This window comes from Ahaetulla prasina, chromosome 1 (assembly GCF_028640845.1).
Source record: "Ahaetulla prasina isolate Xishuangbanna chromosome 1, ASM2864084v1, whole genome shotgun sequence".
Lineage (NCBI taxonomy): Eukaryota > Metazoa > Chordata > Lepidosauria > Squamata > Colubridae > Ahaetulla > Ahaetulla prasina.
Window position 1 is genome coordinate 256,401,586 of NC_080539.1, and position 20,632 is coordinate 256,422,217.

A 20,632-nucleotide genomic window follows, 5' to 3' on the forward strand; every position below is an offset into this window, starting at 1 on the left:
CGTCTAAGGGAACCTTCATTACCCTCATGAGGAGAAGACTTAGGAGTGACATGATAGCCATCTTCGATAGCCAATACTTGAACAGCTATCATGGGGAAGAGGGGGTTGATTTATTCTCTAAAGCACCTAAGGGCAGGATAAGAAGCAATGGGTGGAAGCTTGTTAGAGAGACACCCAACCTGGAACAAAGGAGAAATTTCTTAACAGTGAGAACAATTAGTCAATGAAATAGCTTGCCCCCATAGTTGTGGGTGCTCTATTGCTGGAGGTTCTTAAGAAAAGATTGGACAAGCATTTATCTGGAATAGAATAAGGACAGAATAAGTCCTTGGGCAGGGAGTTGAACTCGAAACCCTTTAAGATCCCTTCTAACCCTATAATATTATTTCTATTATTAATCACTGTGGGCCCATGAAGAAGAACATGAAGTTTCTACAAATCAGTATTTCCTAAACTGGTGGTTTCCCAATGTAACTCCATCTCCCGTAGTATCATACCCTTTTGCTTGTAAATGATGGGCACGGGGTGGGGGGGAAGGAATAAGAAATATGTTAATATGAAATATGTTAAGAAATATGAATTTCTGGACAGGTGATAGCAAGAACTAAATATGTGAGACAAACTCGTCAGACAAATGCTACAACATATGTATTTGAATTAAAAGTGAGGCTACAAATATATGATAACATTGGCATGGTGACATAACCACATACATGTTATCATTTTGGCATCATTACTGCAAACACAAGAGAACCCAGAGATATCTCTCCAGTTTTTACTCCCATGTAACTGCCCCGGGTTTCACATCTTCAGTATGAAGTTAACGTGTTGTCCTGTTGGCTGGAATTTTTCACCCACACCAGCAACCACCCAGCCTTTATTTCTCTTCTGCTGCACAAATGTGTTGGAAGTGTCAGAATTAGTTTACATGGCAAAGCTAAGAAGTGTTAATCCCTGTGGTAGATTCAGTTATTTTTATCAACTGGGTTTCTATACTGATGCATGGAGGATGTGTGTGTCATCTTCTCCCCCACAATGACAGCCAATATCTGTCTTCCAGAATCACTAATGTAGCTTTCTGACTCTCACTCAAAGCCATGTGATTTCATAACTTGACTGGAAGTTGACAATAGTAATTATTCAGTCACTCATTATTATCACATAGCTTCAGCAGAGGCTGAAGCAGCTGAGCTATTCTAATACTTGAATTGCGTAAGTTTTGCTTTTAGTTGATCTTGATGTTTTATTCCATTTAGTGACCGTGGGTTTCATAACTGAAACTTAAGCTTTAACTTTGCTCGGAATCTCTCCCTTACTAATCAGAACCTGAATGAAACCCTTCTTTTCCCTACATTTCCCCAAATACCTTTGCAAATATTTGGGAAGATTGTTAAGAGGTCTTTGCTTAAAGCACTGCACTGCAGAAAATTAGCACAGAGCACCGTCATTATTTTCCAAGCCTGACACAGCATTGGTCCAGGCAGTCTATGAACTTCCACATTTACTGAAGTCATCTAAAGAGGTTCCGTGAGATAATTTGAGGGTATCTAAAGACCCTGTCCGAGATATAAAGAAACTATCATTTAGCCAAAGTGGCTAAAACATTTTTTTAAGCCCAGAGAAATGACATAATATTTGGAAATGGATCAGGCAGACACTTTCTTAATTTACTAAACTATCAGGAGGAGGAGGAGATGATATACAGTAGAATAATCAGATTTGTAAGATTCTGTTACCATTGTCGATTGCAATAAAAGTTGTTTTAGGCTTCTTGTGGAGTTGATTTCCTGGTCTGTTCTGACAGTAGCTGGTTTTCTACTTACTGCAACTCCATACAGAAACACTCCATGAACGTCAGGAATGGGTAACCTGTGTCTGCTTCCTTTCCTGAGTAAATTGGACTTCGCTAAAGACACTTCAGGGGTCTTGAGCAAAGTTAATCAATAATTTCTCAAGAACCAGATCAAGCTTGCATTACTATACAATTTTGTTATGCTTAAATTGTCATCTTATTGATGTTGAATTCATGTTATGTTGATTTAATTTGATATAAAAACCACTTGTTTTAATATCATGCCATATTATGGAATAGCTTTTGCTCTGTGGCACAAATCAAACATCAAGATTAGGATGTCAATTTATTATTATTCATTAATGTGAACAGAATTATATATATTTAAAGCTAATTAATTATTTAAAGTGCTGTATATAAGCTTGCATTTTAAAGCAAGAAGTCAGTTTTCCAGCTATAAAAAATTTGCATTTAATATTTCCTGAAGTTCATTAAGCTAAATTGTTATACAATATATCATTGAATTGCAAAATGCCAAAGGATAATTGACCCTGTTGAAAAAAAACAGTACAAAATGGCAATGGGTAAGGAAGCATGACATATAATTTTGTGATTATGTTGCCAAGCATCTAGCTTGCATTATGGTACTATCCCATACTACAAATTATAAGCTTTGAGTGGATCTATTTGACTAATATTTTCCACAAATTGATTTAAAGCAGAAGTCATAATATAACATTATTTATAAGAATCACTGTGCACAGATGCAAACCAGAATGCTAAACTAAATTGTAGCAGAAACTGCTGGACATGCCAAGGAATTGTGCTAATATGTTGGTTCTGATTTGTTCTTAATTTTATCTCAATACCCAGCTGTGATATGTCTAACAATTAAAACTGTAGTTGTTGGCAGCACACACATCGTTTGCACATAGAATGCCCAAAGCTCTATATCCAGTTAACTGTTAATTTAAGATTTTTGCTAGAGACTCAGATTCAAGTTTATCCTAAGCAAATTTTCTCTACTCCAGAAGGATGAGACTGTAGGAATATTTTGAGGCAAATCAATATATATTTAGTACAAATCTCTTACTGTTCTATTCTTGTAGACATTTGAGACATAGAATTTAAAGTGGGACAAGCTGTAAGCACTACTTGTGCCAGGAAGGGCAGGAGCAATGTCTGGATATAGTAGAGTAAATTTGCTTTCTTTTTATCACATCCCACTTCAATTGTTTGTAATGGAGAGAGAATTTAGTTACCTAATCTTCAGACTGATGTGGTGGAAAAAAAAGACTCAGGGCTTTCTAAAAGGACAAACAATTGGATCCAAATCTGTCTTGTATTGCTCCTGACCAAGCCATGAATTATTCCACGGTCTTCTGCTGGTTTCTATTGCTAGGAACAGTAGAAATATACTCAGGACTAAAGTGGTAGACAACCCTAATGGACCATCTACCCCATCTGTTCTTTCCTGAAATGACTGCTCAAGGGAGTTAGGATTGCTTTGAATATTAAACTACAACTGAATGTTTTGGAGAGAAAGTAAGGGTCAAAATGGAAGCTGGAAGCCTTTGGGAGTCAAAACTCTGTTCTTTCCACCTGGAGCACCTCCAAATATACTGTTAAAAGTCCAGCCATGAAATTTCAATTATAATTCATCCTTTTCTGCCTTTGGCATAATCCTTTAATCCTAACCCCTATATGGAAATTGTATCTTCCATTATCATTATAATTAGTTTTCATCCTGTGTTCCTACAGATTATCTCATCTCTTCTTCTTACCTTCTACCATTGCCATTTAGCTGTGGGAGCAAAGGGAGAGGAAATTTTCTTTTTGCAAAGTTGCTCTTTCCCAGTGATTTGAAATTGTTTTGGCTTACATTTATCATAAAACAGGCTTTAATAAAATATATCTAATCAGATACACGTGGAGGGATTCAGCTGGTGTAAAGCTGCAAGAAAACTAAAACGCTAATGGTATTTCTGACAGGAAACCATGAGTATTTGAGGAGGAACGCAAATCCTAAATTCTGATAAGTAAGGAGCTTATCCTCAGCCAAAGGGATGACCTACCTTTCCAATGACATCATTTCGGCTCAGCTTGTCCTTATCCATGACCGTAATGATTATGGTGGTTTCCCTCAGCTTCTCTGTGGGGATGTCGAACATGAAGGATTCATTGAACACTGGGTTCAGGCATCGCTTCATCACCACTGTCTTCTTCTTTTCCACCCGCTTATCTTTGTACATCAGCCATACCTTCACATAGGGATCTGATGCAAGGAAAATGGACATGATTGCCAGGATTTAACTGAGGAAACGGTGTAAGTTGTAGAGGGAACATGCCAGTACTTATCACCCTTACTGAACCTGCTAAAAATAATTTGTTTCGTACATGATGCACTTAAATGAAATTTGAAAGTACAAGGTTCCATTTTATTTATAGAAAAAGGTCCAATGGCAAATTTAAGTTCTACATAGAAAAATAAATTGGTGTTAGTCCATTTGGAGCCTGTAGTTCCTTAAAGCAGTCCTGCCATTGCCAAGGGTGCCCATACAATCCCAGAAAAGACACAGCTACTTTAAAGACTTGCAAAAAAAAAAAGAGCTATGTTCAAGTTTGTGAATACTTTGTACCATTTAAAAAAAAAATCAGATATGAGATGCTGCATAGCAGCATACGCTCTATTTAATTTCCAGAAAGTTATTTATATTGTAAGTTGTTTCAAGCTAGATGTAGGCAATTGTCAGCTCACCTGTGGCTTTTAGCCATTCTTCTGTAGACTGGAAAGCCAAAAAACAGCCTTGTCCATTTTTCCCACTTGGTCAACTTTGTTTATGCATGGGGATGTGCAGCCATCAACCCACCACTCAATATCACACTGAACTCTTGAAGCTCAAAAGGTTACTTACCTCTGATATACATGGACATTTTTTTCCAGCCTGTTTATTTAAATAATTCGTTAATTTTGACATTTCCCATATATAGGCAGTATTCTAAAATGATGCAGAATGAGTTATGCTATTGTTCCAAATGCTTGTTCCAAATATTAGGGATATACACACACATACTTTAATCTATAAAAACCAAACAAACAAAACCACCCTGCTGAAATTTGACCATTTTTGCCACCTAATTTTAGCAGCATACGGTAGTTTTTGAGTCATACGTTTAATATATGGCTGGTTAAGTCACTGATTCCTGCAATGAAAGATTTTTTCCAAAATTCCCATTATTCCTTTAGCCACCTTACAGGAATTCAGCAAAGAAAGCTTCCTCCCACAATTGGACAGAAAAATTGGAAACTACTTTTCTGCTCCATACAATATTTCTTGTGGTAGGTTGACAATTATTAGTAAATTTAATTAGTAAATTAAAAGAAATACTTTTCAATGTGTCCTTTCATCCATGAGCCAACAAAACACCTTGCAAAGGTGGAGCTGATGCATATATCATGGGGAAAGTTCTTTGTTGTTCCCATTGAATATTCTGAAAGGTTTATATCTACTTTTCCCCCCATAAAAGTAAAAATATTATACACAGACTTCCCTAGTAGTTTCACCATGATACAGTAATAAGACATAACCCAACTGAAGTTTCAGTAAGAAGGACACATCGGATAATGCCCTGGACCTATTTTTCACTTTAAATTATAGAAAATAAACTAAAGTTGATGTTGTCTTTTCAGACCTTCAAAGGACTCTTCAGCTATGTAGCACCTGTTGTTTCAGGACGACCTTTGTCCTTGTAAATGGAATACTGCCATGGTAATGGTTAGTATTTCTTCCGTTACACACAGAATCCTGGATGAGCTAAGACTGCACCATCTCTGTCAGCCGGTGATGTAAAACATAAATAACACACAATTCTTGCTCCACAGCTGGAGGAAAAAGGTCTGACCATCAAAGACATTCTGATATTTCACAGATTTCTACCAGATTTACCACAAATATAAGTGCCCAGTCTTCTGAGGAAAAGGTTAATTTGTGGGTTACTTTTGACTTGGGGTTATTTGCTACTGTTCTGGAATTTGATACCTGATGTTCCACCAATATCCATGGCTTTAAGATTCCGGGCTTTGATAATATTCACAGTAATGGAGTTAGCAGAAGGATTGTAGCAAAGGGACAGAAGAAGTTCTCCTCGGCTTCCCTAGAAAGAAGAATGAACAGAAATGAGAAAATCTTGTCTGATGTTGGACATCACTGATGCCCCTTCTAAAGGTTCACCATGCTCAGAACTGAAGTCTTCTGAGCATCCCTCAGGAGTTGGTCTGTTCATTCTATACAGAATACAGCTCCACATGTTTCCCATCATAAATTAGCGGGTACCTAACTTTCATCAGATCAACAGCCACAGCCTGCTTTGTGTGGCATAGTGAAGATTGCATTCCTACAGTGAGCAAAGCAAGGGCTGATACAAGTGTTTTGACTAAAGGTAGTCCTCGACTTAGGTTCATAATAGATCGTAAATTGCGACAATCATTAAAGGGGTCACCCACACAACCAAAGGGATTTTACAACATTTTGGTGGTGATTTTGCAACCATTAAATGGACCTCGGGGTTGTTAAGTGAATGCTGTGATCATTAAGCAAACGATTTGACTGTTTTGTGGAACACTGGAAGTAAATGCCAGTTTTGGGCAAAAATGTGGTCACATGACTATGGGACATTGCAAATGGTCTTAAATGTAGTCTGGTTGCTGAATGCACAGAATGCATTCATGGGGGGGGGGCACTGGAACTTCAGAACTGGGTTGTAAGTACCCCCAGGGAGGTCTGATGTAACTTCAAATAGTTGTTAAGTGACTATCTATATATTGGTAACTATCTCTGTCTGCTAAACTTAAGACACTCTTTTGTCTCTTTAGCCCTTCTGCAATGCAGAAATTGGGCCTGAGGCACTTATAAAAGAACCTAGAGGGGTACAAAAACATGTTGGTAAGACATTTGCAGTTCCTGAGATGCTATTTTTGTACCTTTGTGCTAAATGGTAAAAATATTTTGCCTGGCATTGGCTGAAATAATTATTTGTATTCATAATCAAGACCAACAATACTTATGGCTGGTAGCGGTGTTCTGGAATGCCAGTTTGGATTACAATAATTTGGATAGTATAAATAAGCATAGGAATTGAAAAGTGAGTCAGGATTAATAATTTTGCTTTTGGATTGAGTAAATTTGAAAAAAAAGGAATGCTTGTTAAGAGCATTTGTTATAGTCTTTTTTTAAAAAAATGTGATGCCTTTTTTTTCAGATATAGTTTCTTCATTGTAGCGATACCAGCCAGCAAGAAAGAGTCTCTTTGTTGCGATTGTGGGTGCTGATGTGCAAACTATTAAATATATTGTGCAAGACTGCCCACGACGTGTGTTCTCTGGTTCCCCAGAAGATCTGCATGAAGCAACTCCAGAGGCAATTGCCTGGATAGCTGGATTGGACATCCAATTATGAAGCTACTGCCATACCCCCCATAGAAGTTTTACTTATAATTACGTGGACTGTGTATATATGTTTACTTCTCTTCTTTCTTGTTCTCATCATATCCTAAATACTAATAATAATTCAGTGAATGTAACCAGCAAACATATGTGTGTTTTGTGCTGCTGGCAAATAATTACATTCAGAAGCATTAAAAGTGGGTGTTAGGCTTCGCTCACTGACTGTATCTGCCTTACATGGTATCTACAACCATACTTGACATCCTGAGGTATTAAAGTTGTATGCCCTTATTTAAGGCATTATAAAGAGAAGCAGGAAGGATCTCACTTCAAAACCTTGATCTCCTCTTGCCATGCTAGGAAAAATGTACAAAGTTACAAAGCAAAGCTAGTATCTTACACTCCCATCACTGCAGGGCTTTAGATCCTTCCAGAAAGTCTGCATTTGAGTCAAGTCCACTTTGTTGAGAGGAATGGAAACTTCCCCAATTGGATCATTGCGACTAAACCGATCATAATCCAAGACCTGTAGATACAGCACCCGCTGAACCACTTTCTCATACGGAAAACCTGATGAAAGCAAAGGAGCAGATGAGAAAGTGACAGAGAGAAATAAAGAAAACAAGAGATGAAATATAGTTAAAGCAGAGTAACAGAATGTACTCTGAATGTAAAATGGAAAATGTAGAATGTAAAAATGGCTTCATCTGAAGACAGTCATTCCCTTCTACATGGTAGTCTTTCCCATAGTAATATATCAAATCAAAATAAAGATAACAGCGACTATACTTAAAGATAATCTTGTAGCTTTGGATAACTTTTTAGTCTTTTTGACTTTTTTTGTCCTGTGCCTTCAAGTCCATCTTGTCTCTGGTGTATGCCTGGATAGTCTCTGCAATTTTCTTGGCAAGAGTTCTGGAAGTGGCTTGCCCTTACCTTTTCCTTAGGGCTGAGAGACAGTGACTGTCCCAAGGTCACCTAGCTGGCTTCGTGCCTAAGGCAGGACTAGAATGCGTGTCTCTTGGATTCTAGACTGCCGTCTTAACCACTACACCAAACTGGCTCTCATTTTCTAGATTAATGAGTAGCAATAAAGTTTTATTAATCCAACTTGATGCTTCAGGGAACTGACTGTCTGCTCTAAGAGCCAGGACAAATCTTGGTCTTCATCCATAATTTGCACTTAGTGAAGAATTTTGTTCTTTCTACGTTAATGCAATATACTGCTATACTGCTGTTCCCCTGGAGAATGGTACTAAATGTAATGGAATAAGGGCATGATCTAACTTGGCAGGAGGTAAGACAATTGGATAAAGTAAAGGAGACATAAGGTAACACAAACTGACCAGATGAAATAGGTGGACCATGGGATGACTTGATAAGAGAATGTGATAGATTAATGATTTAGGGCAGTATTCCTCAACTCGACATCCTTCAGTACATTGAATTACAATTCCTGTAATACTCAGATGCTATTATATGTACAACAATTGCAGGCTTATGCCCTCAGTACATGGACATTTCCATATTTAAAATATTAAAGAAGCTTTTTTACTTCAGTCTTCATTGGGGGTGGTCAATAGCTATGGTTTTTTGTTGTGATGTAAAAAAAACCCCTTTTGTCATAGACCATGTCGATGCTGAATTCTTTACAGCTATACGGCACAAAAATGGTATCCCTATTATGTTGGGAGAATGAGAACAATCTCACACAGAATCTCCCTACTGGGAGATTGCATTACTTTAAACTCAGGTCTGGAGCTTCATGCTTCCTCACCTTCATCTCTGTTTGGTAGCCGAGATAATATCCAGTTCAACAATCATGTGTTTGAAGTAATAAAAAAGCTGTCTTTCATTTTACCTCAATAAACTCTGAACAGTTTATGAACAGTCTGTTTCTTCACAGGTGGGAAGACTTACCTCATCTTGTCTCCTGGCCTCTGGGCTTCAGCTAATACAATTCTGTTCATGGGCTCTTAAAAGGGAAGGGCAACTTGATTGTTTCACAAGCCTTCTTTCACAACAACTGCTCAGAGTTTTGTTTTTTTCCTCCTTTCAGCTAGTCAAATACACATTATCGTGATAATTCTATTTTAAAATATTGATGGCATTTACTTGAGCTATACGGTATTCAAATTACTTGCAAATCCTTGGAAGTATTCCCAAATACTTAGCAGGCAAGGCAAAGGGAGCTAGAGTGAATTCTGATTTCTGTTGCTCCAAAACCATCTCTTCTACCCAGTCATCTGCTCATCAAAAATCTTCAGTATTTTATCTTGGTACCAACTTGTAGGTGTTGTTTAGATTTACCATTTCTTTTCCTCCACTACAGCAACATACAGCCATAGTTATAATGCTACTGGAAAAAGTACCTGATTGCACAATTGCTTGCATACTATTTTTTCATCATCAGTGGTAGTCATACAAGGGAATGGGAGTTTGGCAGCATTACAGTTCCTCTTTACACTAACCGCTATAACGTTTTTGTGACTGGCAAACAAAACACACACATATTCCTGAAATGGAAATTGGGACTAGCAATGCAGTTTTAGAATTTACTACTAAGAGATGTGAGTGCTGGTTACCAGCTTGGCTGTCTTCAACAAAGGGTTGGACCCCTTCAGGGAAGTCATGGGATCAATGGCTGTTAGTTTTGATAGTAATGTGACTGTCTTTAAAAACCTTCTGTTGGGAGACTAGTGGGCTTCCTTGTGTGATTGGTTGATTACTGTGAGAATGGACTGCTGGAAAAGATGGGCCAGTGGTCTGATCCACAATGGCAATGCTTCTGTTCTTCTCTTCTTCAGTGAACATATTCGTGGTTTCACCTCTCCCATGCTAGAACTCTAATATTAGTGAAGATATAAGGATGTGGATTGTGGTGTGGTCATTAGGAGAAACATTGGATGTGTACACTCTAAAGCAGGGCTGTCAAACTCATGGCCCGCGGGCCAGATGCGTCATGCATTGGCCACACCCATGCCCAGTGTAGCAAAGAGGGAAAAAGGTCCAGATACATCATGTGATGCCACTGTGACGACGCTAGTTTGACACCCCTGCTCTAAAGCCTTCAATCGTAAGAGCCATGGTGGTGTAGTGGTTAGAATGCAATACTGCAGGCTATTTCTGCTGACTGCCAGTTGCCAGCAGTTCAGCAGTTCAAATCTCACCAGCTCAAGGTTGACTCAGCGTTCCATACTTCCAAGGTTGATAAAATGAGGACCCAGATTGTTGGGGGCAATATGCTGACTCTGTAAACTGCTTAGAGAGGACTGTGAAGCGGTATATAAGTCTAAGTGCTATTGCTATTGCTCTCATGTTTGTGTTCTTCAGAAATATTTACACTAGCCTGATGAAAAACAAACAAACCAAGAAGGGTGATGAACATCATTCACTCTTCCTTTATGTCCCATCTGAACAGGAGTGGCTCCCCAAATGTTCAACCTTGAAACATTCATTCTAGGACAAAAGGATTACCGCAATTAATCAGTCCTCCTCTGATAGAATCAGTCTATTCCTATTCATGAACAAGTTTTCTGTCTGCCAGCGGTTTTCTTTCAACTATATTGCTTGTCTTTAAGTTCAGGAAATGAAGACCACTACCATACTTGACAGGTTGAAAACTGAACTATGGTTTATTCAGCAAAGCCTTGACTTCAGTAATTAGAATCCAGAACTTAGACCTTCTTACCTACCTTCAAAAAGAAAGGTCTCATTCCAATGTGGATTTAAGTTCTTCCTTTTCACCTTGGTCTCCAGTTTATGCTTTTTATCTGGAAGAAGATAGATTTTGACAAAAGGGTCACTTGTGCCACTGAAATCCTTGGCTGGAAGCTCCTGAGCTTTCAATATTTTGACAGTGAGAGTAGATTCCTGGAAATTATAGCCAACACTAAATTGGATGCGGCCCAGATTCTCTCGGCTGGAGCTGTCATGTCCCTCATCATCCTCAGATCCAGGGGAAAGCTATAGTGCAAGAGAAAACAGAAAGACATAGCTGTGAGGTTCTGGTATGCCATGTTTATCTTCTGTATCCAATTATGTTTTAACACAAGAACCCTCAAAGGTATTTGCTCTGCTAGCAAATAGAGAAGATCTAGGTTAAACACAAGCAATTGATAAGAACATATTTCTCGTGGCTTATTACCTTTAACAAGGTAATGATAATGTTATGCTTTATATTTTGTTACTCCAAGAGAACATTTCTTTAACAGTCAGCTTCGTCCTAGCTTTCTCATAGTCAGTGATTCTGGAAAGGGATGAAATTCCTGCAGCTCTTTGATTCTGAGAGTTTGAGACATTTCCAAGCTGTCTGATGTCCTTAGGTGAGAAATAACACTAAAAAAAACCTCCCTCCAAATATAAGCAGTGTTGAAAGGGAAAGAGCGTTGGGAAATAAATACAGAAAGGAGATACTGTTAACATAAGCTCTATTTAATCACCGACTTAACTGGGAGTGAGCCTCAGGGACAGGAAAAATTCTATTAAGAACACTGTAACTTGGGTACTCATTAGTAGGGTGTGAAGTTGAAAAGCTCAGAAAGACTTTGTCCCACTGTCAGCAGCTCCTGTTCCAGCCTCCTTGTGAAATGTTTCACTTTTCACCTCCGATATCATTCATGACTTCACTGTAAACCCCAGAGTCTGGATCAAGAACAAGAAGGGCTTTCTGTTTACCTAGAAAGCACTTTCAGTTTGATTTTATTTATTTGCAAGGGCTTCTGTGGACATTTTCTCTTCAATTTCCCATGGTGCATGAATTGCTGAAAAAGAAATGTGTAGCATTTCATAATGCTCATAACACACAAACAGATGGTGGTGCTATTTCTCCTGCTTATTATTCACTGGGGCAGACAAATATTTTTAGAACTTGGACTTTAGCTGCCCATTGTGCATTAGTTTCAGTGACTCAAAGAGCTAAGATTACGGTAGCTCTTTTCCCTACCTGTTGAGATTCCATGTTTTGCAACTGCTTTTACATTCCCTATAGTTAAAATATCAATAAATAAAATATATAAACCCGCTGATGAACCCTGTTCAGAGGAAATATTCTGAACACAAGCATTTCATATTCAAATTCACTTGAATCATGATACTATCAGAGATAGAGTGGTGTTTGCTTCAGCTGCTCTGATTCTAAAAACAGTTAGTTTGCAGTAAGTACTATTTTCTTGCAGATGGTACCCTCTGTTTAAAAAAATGAAAATAATAGAAAAATTAAGATGTACATGCTCAGCTGGCATCCCCTAAATGACAACTTTAATTTAAAAAAGGAAAAAATTAAAGGAAGATATGAAAAGGGACATGAACAATATTTGTCTGCCAACCAGAATATTGTTGCTAGCTCTATTTACTCATATTACAGATCTTAAGACACCCAAATCTCTTGTTACCTTCAAGGCTGCTGAAAGGCCCATGAGTTTCAGTTCTGTAGCAATTCTGCTCAACTCAACCCATATTTCTTATTCCTGTTCATATGCTTGCTGCATTATCGCTAATGTTAATTAAGACGTTATTAGTATTTAATTTTTCCATTCAGACCTCAAGTAATTTTCTGCACTAAAGAAATATTCTTGTGGAAGAATTGTTCTGTCATCTGTCCAAGACAGAATGATTCAAATTGTATGGACAAAGGTAATTTGCAAAGGATTATTACAGATAAAACATCCTACGCTACTGCATTACTGAAAATGACAACACAAAATAAAGAGTAGACAATGTACTGAATACATCCCTTGACTAATTTGCAATGGGGCCGGGATAGCTCAGGCAATAGAGAAGCCTGTTATTAGAACACAAAGCCTGCAATTACTGCAGGTTCGAGCCCGGCCCAAGGTTGACTCAGCCTTCCACCCTTTATAAGGTAGGTAAAATGAGGACCCAGATTGTTGGGGGGGCAATAAGTTGACTTTGTAAAAAAAATATACAAATAGAATGAGACTATTGCCTTATACATTGCAAGCCACCCTGAGTCTTCGGAGAAGGGCGGGGTATAAATGTAAACAAAAAAAAATAAAAATAAAAAATAGCTGAAGCACTATGGTCAATTTTCACTCAATATTCTAACTTCTGTGTCACCCATGAAACATTCTATAATCCATTTTCCTTATACTGATTTCTATATTCCATTCATCCTCACACTTTTTATACTAGTAATTAAGTTAATTATGTGTTAATTTAATTACACACACTCTAATTTAGCATCATGACCTCTTCCTTCTTGGCAAACCAAGGAAAGAATTAAGGTGGCTTTAAAACTCTAGAAACTGTTTAGCAACACTTCACCCCTCTTCTTTTTAATTTCAGGGAAGGTTGAGAAAGACCTGCAATTTAATTTGCAAAAAACTTTGCCAAGAAAATTTTATGGAAAAACTCCCAAATGAATCAGATATGGTAGAATCCTTAGGCCAGAAAGTACCCAACAAATATTGAGAAAGAGGAAGGGCCCACAGTAAGTGGTCAAGGCATTAATGATGTGCCTCAACCAAATCTATCAGGAATCCCAGTTGCTGATGCAGCCCCTGATGAAAATGAGGGACTGTGCAGCACCAAGACACTCCAGAAAGCAACATGGGATATCCAAGGAATGAGGCAGGATAAATTAGACATAATCAAACAGGAGATAACCAGGTTGAAAATCAACCTTCTTGGCATCACTGAGCTACACTGAATAGACAATGGTTATTTCCAGTCTGATGAATTCACTCTATATTACTTGGGACATTATACCAGGACAATGAACAGAGTGGCATTTATCACAAGCAAGAAACTTGTCCAAATAATGGACAGCTTCTTGACAGTTAATATTTGAATCCTAACCATTCAAACTATGTCAAGCACCTCAAAATCACAACTGTCCAAGTCTAGGCCCCAATAATAGATGCAATGGAACTTGAAATAGAGAATTTCTATGCCAGTATTGAAAATAAGGAACAAGTATCCCAAAAAGTCATTTTTTACATACTGGGTGATTTCAATCCAAAAGTTGTCAGCCAAACGGAAACAGGCATCACTGGTATTTTTGGACTTGGGGACAGAAATGATGGAGATGATCATTTAATTCAATTTTACAAAGGGATTTGATTTCAATTCATGGATATTTGATTCAAACAGCATAAGCATGCTTATACACTTGGACATAGATTAATTTGGGAATAATCTGAGAGCATTCACCTTTCCTCAAAGGGTAAGGGTTAATGACTCCCATTTATTGATAGCTGAAAAACTTCTCTGTATGTTTTATTTATCTTACACCAGGAGTGAAATTTAAAATTTGTTACTACTGGTTCTGTGGGCATGGCTTGGTGGGGGGTGGGGGTAATGGGTCTGGGTGGGCATGGCCACCTTTTTTTTTTTTTACTTTTAAAAGCATTTTTTCTACAAGCTCTTTGACCGAAGAGGCTGTAAAAAAATGCTTTGAAAGGGTTCTGGCGATTAGGCAACTCAGCTGGATCATCAGAACCCTATCAAAGCATTTTTTTTTACAGCCTCTTTGGCCGAAGAGCTTGTAGAAAAAATGCTTTGAAAGGGTTCTGACAATCCCAGCTGAGCCGCACGATCATCAGAGGCTTTTTTTTTTAACTTTTAAAAGCATTTTTTTCGGCCGAAGAAAAAATGCTTTTAAAAGTAAAAAAAACCTCTGATGATCGTGCGGCTCAGCTGGGCATGCAGGGGGAAGGCAGGGCCAGGGATTTTTGCTACCAGTTCTCTGAACCACCCGCTGCCATCGCTACCGGATCACGTGATCTGGTCTGAACCAGGAGCATTTCACTCCTGTCTTACATGTTGCTAACTGATTTATATTTACACACACACACACACACACACACACACACACACACACACATTGAATGTATATTCAATGGATTACAAGAATGACCCTGAGGAAAGAGGGGAGAAATGCTGCCTAGGAAACAATCAGACAAGAGAAGCAGGAGCAGCTAATGGCTTAAAAGTCAGTAACATAGCCATCAATCCTGATTTTACTAAGGAATTTTCAGAGAAAAGAAGGTTGTTTATAAAAGCTCAGTCTCATTAGAGTGCAACAACTATAATGTTTCATGAGCTTTCCCACTAAATTCTGCATTAATAATCAAGATCAGATCCGCAGATTTGGTAACACTGTGAATGCGGAGGCCTTTATCTTATAACTGAAATCTGCTGATGGATAAGTCCTATTGTGTTTCATTTTACTGCAATTGGTAAGAGAAAAATGTGAGTTTGCCCAAGGAGCAATGGGGAGGGGGGTATCCTCATTTGAGAACTTTTAAAGTTTTTCCCCCCTGTCCTCTTGTTAATTTGATGTTAATGAGTCTGGGCGTATTGCCAATTTTAGTCTTTATCTTCATACTTAGCATCTGAGTTTAAACGATTGGTTTGCAAACTGTTCTGTATATTTATTTGTAATAAGAGAGATGAGTGCTATTTCACTAAGAAGTCATGCATTTCTTTCTATTTATTTATTTATTTGTTTTTTAGGGTTCTTTCCATTTTTTAAAAAAAGAATGTTACTTTTTAGCAATTCTATTTTCTTACACATAATCACATTTTTTTCTTTTAAGTAAAAATTCTCCATATGTATAAAACAAGGCTATATGTATATTAATTTGAGTTCCCATGATTCTATGTTTGTAAGCAATATTAGAAAATATGATAAATATTTAAAGTTCATTATTAGAGATTTGTTAAATGGTACAGGTTATAAAATAATTTGGTTTTGGGAAACTATTAATAAGTGGGCCAAAAATAAAATTAATGGATGAAATTAGTATTTTACATTATGGGCTATAGGAATCTAGGATAAAAAAATGTAATTTTAGCATATTTACAATAATTAAGGATAGGTATTGCTTATTTACAGAAGACTCATCTAATGGAACAGTATCTCTATTAATGAAGGATTGGTTGGGACAAATTTATTTCACAGATACTTCGATGGCAGCTAAAGATGTGGCTATTTTGGTTTGAACAGGATTTTCAAGTGATATACATCATATTATATAAATGGGCGTTATTTAATTTATGTGCTAAAATAGCAACAACTGTAATATTGTTATATAATATTGTTATATAACTAATTTAGACACTCTTTTTACTTTTTATCAATGTTTTTGACACTTCAATGAGTGCATTTATGATAAAGAGGAAATTTTTAATAAAATATTGGATCCTGAGCTGGATAGAAATAGATGTACAAAAAACCCTCAATCATTAGTAGGGAAACAGTTAAGATCTATATGTAAGATTTTGGTAGACCCTTGGCATTTGAGATATCTAATTCAAAGAGAACACAAATTTTATTTAAGTGGCATTAGAATTTTTTTAGGCTTGATTGTTTTTTAAAATAACATTGACTTTCTATCATCAAATTCAAGAATGTAATATTGTATTGATGTTTGTTATCTATCAGACTATAGTGTAATTATTTTGAACTGTTTCAGAAACTAATAAAGGTATTGAAAAATTGTTATTTCAAGATTTCCTTATTGAATTATAAAGAATTTATACAACAAATGCTGGTATCATTAATAGTTTGATTTGAATTTAGAAACATCAAGGGCTGGATTATATACAATATATTGGTTAGAGCAGGGGTCTCCAACCTTGGCAATTTTAAGACAAAGCTGGCTGAGGAACTCTGGGAATTGAAGTCCACAAGTCTTAAAGTTGCCAAGGTTGGAGACCCCTGGGCTAGAGGTTCCCTAAACATGATGTACACGGTAAACTCATAGGTATGGAGCCTCAATCAAACATAACAATAAGCTTAAAAGTTTAATAATCTTTTAATATAGGGCAGCTGTAATAAGGCTTCTCAGATAGTTCATTCAAACCTATTTCTACAATATATATGGATGTAACTAAAACATTGTCTTGGATTGGATGTCTCCATTTGAATTATCCCGAAAGTGTTTCCTAGTGTAGATTCTGGAGTGACATACAGGTTTTGAACCACTTCATATGAAACACAATGGCAGCTATTCAGAAACATTGGACCTGTAGGAATTAAGTCATGTCCTTGACAAAAATTGTCTAGGGACATCAATTAAATTGCTGGTGACTCATGAAATCATTATCAATGTTAGCATTTCCCCCCCACTAGCACTTCATGAGTTGCCACATTGTTTCTGGTATGGAGACATAGACAAACCCTTACACAAATAAGCAGCAGAACATATTTCCCCCCCCAACATACTTATTGGGAAGATATGAGACCATAGCAGTTAGATTAGTTTTTTCTGTATATCATTTGGGATGCAGAAGAGTTACGTAGTTCCTATAGACCAGTGATGATGAACCTATGGCATGGGTGCCACAGGTGGCACGTGGGGTCATATCTGTGGGCACTTGAGCGTTGTGCTAGCTCAGCTCCAGGGCGCACGCGCATGCCAGCCAGCAGATTTTCGGGCCTTCTGGAAGTCGGGAAACAGGCTGTTTCCAGCCTCTGGAGGGCCTCTGAGGGGGTGAGGAATTTATTTATTTATTTATTTATTTAATCGAATTTTTATACCGCCCTATCTCCCGAAGGACTCAGGGCGGTTTACAGCCCGATAAAAATACATGTATAATACAAAGTAAAAACTAATTAAAAAACTTATTTAAATAGGCCAAAATTTAAAATTACAATTAAAATGATAAAACCCCATTAAAATTAAATTTAAAACTGAAATTCTAGTCCAGTCCTGCACAAATAAATAGATGTGTTTTAAGCTCGTGGCGAAAGGTTTGAAGGTCAGGAAGTTGACGAAGTCCTGGGGGAAGTTCATTCCAGGAAGGCTGTTTTCACCCTCCCCAGGCTCCAAGAAAACCTGTGGAGGCTGGAGAGGGCAAAAAACGGGCCTACTGGGCCCATCGTGTACCAAAAGCAGGGGGAGCACAGGGGGTCACGGGTGCATGCGTGGGGGGCAGGGCATGGGGGGCACTGAATTTTAGGTGTGCGCATGTGTGCGCAAGACACCCCCCCGCGCTCCCCCCCGCTTTTGGAACACGATGGCAAAAAGGTTAGCTATCACTGCTATAGACTTTCTCATACAGTTATAAATAGAGATAATGCAGCCAAGGGTTGCAATAATACTCTCTGTTGGGTTCTTACATTTCATGCCTTCCACTAATGTGGAAATCCCTTTCATTTTGAAAAATGGTACCCACCATTTTAAGTGAAGCTATTCTAGGGATTTTTTTTTAAAATTCTGCAGAAACGTTCCTCCCTTCCATTCTTTTAATGAACCTTTTCTGCTATGCATTTTTAGCAAACCTTGCTCCTAGGCTATTGGAGTTATTTCTTTGTGCTTACTCTAAAGATAAATCTCATGAGGTCGTGACAGAACGGAGTTGAACTCTGACATGTCCCACTTAGTAGAAATGAAAAAACAGTTTATCTTGGATTTCTTGACCATGGCTTTAGTTTGTCCAAGGAGCTTGTCAGTTGCAATGGGGTTGGGGTCCTGGCTCTGAGCCATAGTCTTGCTTCAGGAGTTTTGAGAAAGCCAATTAAATAAATCTTCCTGAAAGTCTGCTTCTCATGTTTCCCAAGTCACCTTCTAAAAAAATAATATAGCAGCATAGACATGGAATCATCGGAGACAGAAGATGACTAGAACCTGTTAGACTGTCTATCCATGGCAGGAATGCTATTTCACTCTTAGTCAGCAAAACTGATGCTAATAAATAGTTTGTAGCACAGAAGGCTAATTAGCCTGATCAGGCTTAGGTAAAAGTTCCCCTCGCACATATGTGCTAGTCCTTTCCGTCGCTATGTGCTAGTCCTTTCCGACTCTGTTTCAAAGCCGAAGAGACAGTGCTGTCCGAAGATGTCTCTGTGGTCATGTGGCTGGCATGACTAAACCCCAAAGGCGCATGGAACGCTGTTACCTTCCCACCAAAGGTGGTCCCTATTTTTTCTACTTGCATTTTTAACATACTTTCAAATTGCTAGGTTAGCAGAAGCTGGGACAAGTAACGGGAGCTCACCCCATTACGCAGCACTAGGGATTTGAATTGCTGAACTGCTGACCTTTTGATCAAAAAGCTCAGCGTCTTAGCCACTGAGCTAAAAATTTAATAAAATTTAATACAATTTAATTTAACGATTTAAGCTTAAACATGCTTAAATCAGACTTAAATAGTGTTTCCACTTCACTTGAAAATTCAGATTCTTGAAGCTATTGTCTTTAACCTTTCAACTAGATTTTTTTTGGTGCTTCACCCTCTGACTTCTCCTGCAACCTGGCGTCTGTGATTTTGACTTCAGAATACTTTACCTAGTGATAGTTGTGGTTGATTTGATGGCCCTCAAACAGCTTTAGATTGGAGGGGATGTAGCATTCAAGATTTCTTTTCTTTTGTTGTTACTTTCACAGCCTGCCCATACATATTGAAATCTGGGTTATAGCTTTGAAGCTTTGGCTTCAAATAAGGGACTGGCTTGTACATTCCTTGGCATTTACTGTAGTGAGGTCCCTTAACTGAGTCCCAGTTTATGTTACTTAACTGCTCATAACCTAGAAGCTGAAAACAAGATAGTCTCTTTTTTTCCATCTAGCAAATCATTCTTGGGGATGTGAAGTCTTTACAACTACTGTTGACAACCATGGGTAGGATTGTCTGAACAACTGGACAGTTTATTTATTTTATTGATTTAAGGATAATATTTATATGGCAACCCATCTTACAAAATGTGACAATTCAAATTAAATGGGGATGCAAATTTTTTAGGCCTAAGATGCAAAACAGCCCAAAATTACTCAGATCCCCAGTGAGATACAATCTCCTTATTCAATCCTTATTATATCTGAAATATTCAGGGCATTTTAAAAGGTCATAATTCACAATGTTGTAATACAAGTTACACAAGGGGGGGTGGGGGAGGTTGGGCTGGAATAAATATAATGTAAATGTAATGTAAAGTACAGAAATGTTGTGATTCAGGGAGCAAATGAGTGAAGAATTTAGGAGATAGGAAAACCCAGGAGTAGGGTTAGGATATTTATGAAAGAAAGAAAGAAAGAAAGAAAGAAAGAAAGAAAGAAAGAAAGAAAGGAAGGAAGGAAGGAAGGAAGGAAGGAAGGAAGGAAGGAAGGAAGGAAGGAAGGAAGGAAGGAAAGAAGAGGGAGGGAGAGAGGAAGGGATGCAACTTTGCAAAAATCACAGATGTGTCAATTTATAGATGTAGATAAACATTAACCTACTAATAGTTCTCCATAGTGAGGAGAACTCTCACCTGATAATTTCCATTGATGGGCAACTCAGTTATTGATCACTAACTGAACTTGGACTAGACAGGTCTATAGCTATTCAGGCAGAGGATGCTTTCCTGACAAAAAAAAAATGAACAGCCTCTGGAAAGCAAGAAATACAGCTACCCTAAAGGCCCTTGTTCTTCACAGCTTTTTTTATCAGCC

General features: G+C 37.8%; 1 protein-coding gene across 3 annotated transcripts in view; it reads right to left on the reverse strand.

Annotated features, from left to right (window-relative positions):
* The window catches only part of SYT7 (synaptotagmin 7), a 275,578-nt gene that overhangs the window by 16,175 nt on the left and 238,771 nt on the right, over positions 1–20,632 (reverse strand). For all 3 annotated transcript variants that reach the window (XM_058155459.1, XM_058155451.1, XM_058155467.1), the window contains 4 exons: positions 10,931–11,201; positions 7,636–7,805; positions 5,833–5,947; positions 3,868–4,067 (listed from right to left, as the gene is read on the reverse strand). In XM_058155459.1, coding sequence (XP_058011442.1) covers positions 3,868–4,067; positions 5,833–5,947; positions 7,636–7,805; positions 10,931–11,201 — 756 coding nt within the window. The remainder of the gene's footprint in view (positions 1–3,867; positions 4,068–5,832; positions 5,948–7,635; positions 7,806–10,930; positions 11,202–20,632) is intronic.